This window comes from Phoxinus phoxinus, assembly GCF_949152265.1.
Source record: "Phoxinus phoxinus genome assembly, chromosome: 4".
Lineage (NCBI taxonomy): Eukaryota > Metazoa > Chordata > Actinopteri > Cypriniformes > Leuciscidae > Phoxinus > Phoxinus phoxinus.
In genome coordinates, this window is record NC_136879.1 from 8,906,793 (window position 1) to 8,913,808 (window position 7,016).

Sequence of the window (7,016 nt, forward strand, 5' to 3'; positions counted from 1 at the left end):
CTGCGTCTCATATTGACGTTATAGGGGTAACCTTTTCGTCGTATGTTGACGTATGGTCATGACCCGTCAGTATATGACGTTTTGGGGTGAGACCGGGCTGCCATGACATTTGAAGTGACTTATGTAAGCCCGTATTAAAATTGTGTGAGATTGTCTAATTTATGCTTTTATGTCCTTATAATAAAACTTTTGTATTTGACTGATGCCTGTGTCTCCACGTTGCTTGCCACTGGGTAGGGAACCTGTGTCAGCCTTTTGAGTTAGATTCTTTGGGTGAAATTCCCAAGGTGGCGTAGTCAGGCATTATTCCTTAATTTGATCATCTCAAATCAATTTGATAAATTTACCTGGGCCACGAGGGTTACATATACATAGCCTATATATATATATATATATATACATATATATCCTACAGGTTTTCTTTTCTTACTGGCTGAATGTTTTGTGATTTAATTAGATAGTTTTAAAGATTTATGAATACATTCTCTCTGGTTTTATTTGGCAGCTGTAGTACATTTTTATGGTTATTAGAAGAACATTAGAAAATTACAATAAAAAAAAAAAAAGATTATTAAAGCAGAAGTTAAAATCACAAAATTTAAAATAAATAATTACAAAAGCACAGTATACATTTAAACTGGTAAGATGAATCTGAGCTAGTAATTCGCCTTTGGCTAAGCCACGCCCTAGAATGTAGAATGACCAATCACAGCACAGCCAAGAACGAGCTGCCACAGCGGTCCGACACTTATTCACAGCGCTCCATTGACTTTAACACCGGCGTCTCATATTGTTGGTCTCGGCAGGCTATTACCATCGTAGTTTTATCAAAAATATGGTTAACCGTTGTGCCTGGGGCATTTGTAACACAGATACGCGTTTCCCAGAGAGGTTGGAGTCCGTTTTTCCCCTTCCCAAAACCGAAGTAAAATCCTGACAAGTGTCGTCTTTGGATTAAACTGTGTGGACGTCCTCAGTCAGCGAAACCCCTCACGGATCAACAAGCTCACTTTTGCTCTAAGATACATTTAGCTTTTAACCTTACTGTGAAGTTATACTAGTTAGACAGTTTTATGCTGGTTTAGGTTATGATTTCGGTACTCTACCCTAATTGTTGATACGCTAGCACACGCTGCTAATAAATACAACTTTATACTCGCGTAGTCCGTTTGCTTTGTAATAACGATTATAGAAGTGAATAGAGACCTACCCAGCTTTACATGAACAGTGTTGCTCCTGATATTGTTAGTCCCAGCCTCCGTCTCGATTAGGATATGCTGTGGTTCATTGTTTGACTGTGACCGTTATGCTTTTGCCTCTATTTGGATGCCTTGTTGTTGCTTGCGTTTCACCGTATGTCTTGAATATAGCCTTCGAACGCACACTGCAGCCCCTTTTGCCTACTTCTATCGGACACTTTATTTGCTGCTTTATAAAAGTTTGATAAAATTTCAGCAGGAAGAGCCGTCACAGCATAAGCCGTGTTGATACCAAACCAGAGCCCAGATGAAGTTGTCGGAGGTAGCAACAGTAACTAAGGGGGGCGGGGCTTAGCCAAAGGTGAATTGGCTATAGTAGCCTACATTTGATTTACCCCATTACAATAGTCCCTTTACAGTTATTATCATATTATCTTATTATCATAAAAATACACTAAATTGTAGGTTTCAAATTCTAAATAAGGCACATCTAAATAACACAATTATAAATTATACAAATAGACAGTGGGCCCTATTTTAACGATCTGAAACGCAAGTGTCAAAGCGCAAAGCGCAAGTAACTTTGTGGGCGGATCCCGGCGCTGTTGCTATTTTCCCGGCGGGACAAACGACTCTTGCGCCTGACGCAAATCTAAAAGGGGTTGGTCTGAAGTAGCTTCATTATTCATAGGTGTGGTTTGGGCGTAACGTGAAATAAACCAATCAGAGCGTCATCTCACATTCCCTTTAAAAGCCGGTGCGCAAGTTCCATTACGGATTGCTATTATAACGGCGGATTTACCAGGCGCACGCCAGGAGCGGTTCACAGCCGAGGACACTGATGTTCTTGTAAGAGCAGTGAAAGACAGAGAAGTTATTTTGTATGGGGATGGGAGAAACCAAATCAGCGTCGGTTAAACAGGCGTGGGAGGAAATAGCCACAATTGTTTCATCAACTGGCATCCCCAGGACGTCGCACCAGTGCCGCAAGCGCTACAATGACATCAGAAGACGGGGGAAGTCCAAGCTTGCCAGCATCAATCGGGCACGCCGTGTAACGGGAGGTGGATCTGCATCTACTCAGGACCTGACGCCAGCAGAGGACATCGCTGCGTCCACCCTCACCGCTGAAAGCGTTGAAGGATTTGGTGGCTTTGAAATCGGCACACAACCAGAAACGCAAGCAGTCCAACCCCAAGGTACACAAGTTCACATACATTAAGGTTTCTTATGAAAATATTTTAATCGTTATTTACATGAAAAAATTTTTTTACGCAACCACACAATAAATAAAAACAATGTAACAGCTTCGCAGGAAGACCCTGGCCTCGCGAGCCGTGCGCACGGGCCATCTGAGGAGGGAACAGCGCAACCATCAAGGTCCAGACCCACTACACGCCGTGGCAGCATCGCTAGACCGGAGGACCAGCCATTCCTGCAGCTCCAGCAAACTGGATTTAGAAATGCTGGAGCAGAAGCTGTCTGGGATGCGGCAAAGTGTAAATGGCCGTCTTGACCGGATGGCGATGTTGCTGCGGCCTCTCGGGCGCATCTCCTCAAGCCTGGAGAGGATTGCTGCAGCCATGGAGCGTGGCCCTTCAAGCGCACCACCACCTCCGGTTGTGCCTCTTCCTCCTCCTGTTGTGCCTCTTCCTCCTTCCCCCACTCCATATCCATCCACCAGGCGCACATCGCACAATGCCATTCCCGGACCCTCAGGTGTCCAATCCCGCCGTGGCGCGCGTCGCAAAACTACCAGAGGGGGGGAAAAGAAATAAAGTTTTTCTGTTTAAATATTTTTAACCTCATTTTCCATTTGTATTTTTTTTTTTTATCAATTACTGTTTGCTATTGATTTTTCTTTTTGACAAAATATAAAGAAATGTCACAAATAAATACTTTTGAATGTTTTGGACTCGTTCTCTCTGAATCACGAGTATGGTAGGAGATAACTTTGCTTACCTCACTATGGACGATGCAGCAGCTCTTCTGCCAAATAAGCTCTCCTCTCCCGTGCTGCTGCTGGGGCATTTGGGTTAAGTGGCATCGGCACATGCAGTTGACCATCACGTCTCCTTAAGTCCTCTAATATTTCCTCATCTATGTCAACAACACAACCTTGATTGATGGAAATGTTGTGTAAAACACAACACGCCACAAAGAATGCTGCGACTTTTTGAGGACTGTACTGTAAAGTGCCTCCTGATCTATCCAAACACCTGAAGCGCATTTTCAGTATGCCGAACGTTCGTTCAATTACACAGCGTGTTTGTGTGTGTTTTCGATTAAACTGCATTTGACGAATTGTTGCTGGCATCAAAAATGGTGTCATCAGCCATGTCTTTAACGGATATCCGTTGTCCCCTAACAGCCACCCATCCAACGGGAGATTCCCCTCGAAGATGGCAGGAATGGCAGAGTTTGCCAGTATGAATGAGTCGTGGCTCGAGCCAGGATAATTCGCAAAGACATGGGTGATTTTACTGTAAGCATCGCAAATGACTTGTACGTTGATTGAATAGGTTCCCTTGCGGTTGATGTATACAAGTGCGTTTTCTGATGGGGCACGTAGCTGCACATGGGTGCAGTCTATAACACCAAGGACACCAGGGAACCCATACTTCGTACAAAATGCCTGCTTTTCTCTTTCCTGGCTGTCAGGTGTGACGGGGAATTTGATGTATTCCCCAGCCTGTCGGACTAGACCTGATGTAACTGCATGTATAGCCGAACTTATGGCAGATTGTGAAATGCCTGCAATGGAGCTAAGGGGGTGCTGGAACGACCCAGATGCATAGAAATACAATGCCGCTGTAACCTTTACTGCAACTGGGAAGGCATAGGGACAGGGTGCATCAGTCCCCAGCTCATCTGCCAGGAGATGGCAGATGTCTGTCACAGCCTGGCGGGTCAGGCGTAACTTATGTATGCATTCCTCCTCACTGAGGGAGAGATAGGTCTGTCTGGGCCGGTATACCCTCTCCCTCCGGCGTCTTATTCTTTGTCCCAAGACATACTCCATCTCACTGTGCAAAAGAAAAAATATGAGCAAGCTCAACTTAACTGGTAAGTTGAAGACTAAGGTTTTTAATGTCGCCTACTTACATTATGGTATTTTCCTGGTTCTTGACGGACAAACCAATTTGTCAGATGTTCTTATATACGTATATGGCTTGCCACTATTGGGCAAACAGGTCTGATCCTTAATTACTACAATTAGCCTGAAAAATTGGTAAGCTAGATTTATGCCTATTTTTTTCACATCTTCGTGCACACTACAATGATTTCCGTCATCTCATGTGTTAATATTTTTTATTATAACAATTTATGATTTGCAAAAATAACTGTTGCATCTGTGTAGATTACATGAGCAAAGTGTATGCGCTTTTATGGTCAAGCACGCGCCCTTAAAATAGCATAATGAACAACGCGCCACTGTCTTTAGACTAGGTTTTTTCTGGTCAGTGGCGCAATTGCTTTCTAAAACTGGAAAATAGCACCAGGGAAGTTTTGCGCCGGAACACGCCTCCTCTTTGCGCTGAACCGCCCCCGCGGGCGCAAGTTCATTCCCTAATTTACCGACGTGCGTCTGTGGAGGGAAAAGTCCGCTGTGCGCGGGTGCAAAATAGGAATGATACATGCGTCGGTGTACAAAGTCAATTGCGCTGGGTGCAAGATAGGGCCCAGTTCCTTTAAAGACATATTTTCCCCCAATAATTTTTTCTTTTGTGAAAATACCCACCAACATATAGCCTAAAAAACACACAATTAGAACAATAACCAATAAGTACATAGTTAGACACTTTTACATATACAAAGGGGAAAAATTAAACATTCACATATTTATATCAAACTCTTATAATGACACATAATTCCTAATAAGATATTCAAGTAATATTATTTAAATATCAAATATTCAATATAAAATAAGTAAATAAATAAAATAACAAATAACTAGAATTAAGGGAGGGAAGGTTATTTAGTTAATGTAGGCTAATATTTATTCCTTTATTTTATGAATATTCTTTGATTTTAGAGTTGCACATATCTTTTCAAAATGTATACTTTTGCTCTTAATTTCATGTTATCCTCTCCATAATGCACTGTATAAACTAAGGCCCCGTTTACACGATGGGAAAACGCAGATATTTCTCTGCGTTTTGGCCTGTCATTTACACGAAAACGCCGTTTTTATCCCAGAAAACGATTATTTCTAAAAACTCCGGCCAAAGTGGAGATTTCTGAAAACGCCGGTTATATGTTGCCGTGTCAACTGGGAGAAACGGGGTTTTAGGTTCTCTCTTGTCGATTCTGAGGATTCTGATTGGCTTGCATGGCTTTAACCTTCCCCCTACACTGCCGCCCATAGGTTTGGCATAGTTATGATGGCGCTCGACGGCGTATTTATGCGGGGTTGTGTGCACGATGTTTTTATTGAAAACGGAGGGGGGGAAATATTCGTTTCTCTAAAAATCCGGCTATGTGTAAATGTGGCCTAAATCTAACTAAACATTCTTGCTTTCACCAAAAAAACAAAACAATTATTGCTTTAAAAGCTGCAATTCTCAGCATTCTAAATAAGTATAAGTCGTCTTTATTAAGTAGCTTAGGTCCTAAACCCAAATCTATATTTTATCTATAGATATTATATATATCTTATATATCTATATATATTTATTATATTTGGTTTCTTAAAAAATTCTTCCCTGAATTCTGTAATTCTTTTTATTATTTTAAATATAATGAGTTCACTGCAACTTATCCAACATCCTAAAGATAAATTATTCTAATTAGAAGTTATTTATGGTGTTATAAAATATTGCATAGCCTATTCATTTTCCAAGCAAAATGTATTAGTCAGAATTATTGCGCTCCTATTTGGCGCGCATGCTCGTTCAATGTGAAGTTTAGCAGCAAAATTGAAATATTTGCACGACTTCCTAAGATTTACATATGGAGAATATTCCTTTGAAATGTAAGTTTTGCAAACACCATGTCTCCAACGCATAAACAGCACAAAAATATAATGCAGTTTGATGGTGGATCAATTTGATCTATGATCGACCTCCAGGGCTGCTTAAGAGACGCGTGCACACTTAAGGCGGGCGTACACGGTGCGATTTTTTGCTGTTTTACGAGCTCGCAGATTATTTTTTCACTCGGGAGAAATCGAGTGCAAATCGGTGATGCTCGCATGGTCGCGGCTCGCAGCGTGTGAGAGGAATTACGAGCCGAGCCGAGCACGTTATGAGCACCTCCCCGACCTCCCGATCATTTTTAAACATGTTTAAAAAATTCGGGGAGTCGGCCCGATTTTCACCAGCGTATACATAGGTTTCTTGTATACAAACAATACCGGATGCGCGCGCATCCAAGAGGCAAGACCGCTATATGTTATGCCGAGTTCTGTAAAAGAACATTGTAATTAACGTAGATTTCGCATTGTTTGTAAATTCTTGTTGACTCAATAATAAACTGCAATTTCAGAGTTGAATCTGTTTGCTTGTGTTTCATTTGCATATTAATATAACATTATGTAAAAAGTTAGTTAGTTGACTAGTATGAAATTGTCCAACTAAGTTTGCGAATCATAAAAACATGACATACCCTATGCATTTAGGTTAGTTTACAGCACAACAGCTCCGCGTCATCTCTGCTTCTGCTAGATATAGCCGTAAAGACTGTTGCTTTCTGCCTCTTAGATGCGCGCGCATCTACGTGATGACGTTGCACAGAAACCCGTGTATAGGCTGTCCCCTATTGCCAAATCATACACAACCGCCTCACAGGCTAGATCGATGGGGCTATACCTCAGTG

General features: G+C 41.8%; 1 protein-coding gene across 1 annotated transcript; it reads right to left on the reverse strand.

Moving 5' to 3' along the window:
* Window positions 1-2,493: 2,493 nt before the first annotated feature.
* LOC306996803 (putative nuclease HARBI1) lies at window positions 2,494-4,891 on the reverse strand. Its single transcript, XM_079609696.1, has 3 exons — window positions 4,305-4,891; window positions 3,162-4,225; window positions 2,494-2,951 (listed from the first exon to the last, which is right to left on the reverse strand). The coding sequence occupies exon 2, from the start codon at window positions 4,219-4,221 to the stop codon at window positions 3,166-3,168; it is 1,056 nt and encodes a 351-aa protein (XP_079465822.1). The 5' UTR covers window positions 4,222-4,225; window positions 4,305-4,891; the 3' UTR covers window positions 2,494-2,951; window positions 3,162-3,165.
* Window positions 4,892-7,016: the final 2,125 nt, after the last annotated feature.

Coding starts and splice junctions, on each gene's coding strand:
- LOC306996803 (XM_079609696.1), bottom strand. CDS start 4,221: ATGGAGTATGTCTTGGGACAAAGAATAAGACGCCGGAGGGAGAGGGTA.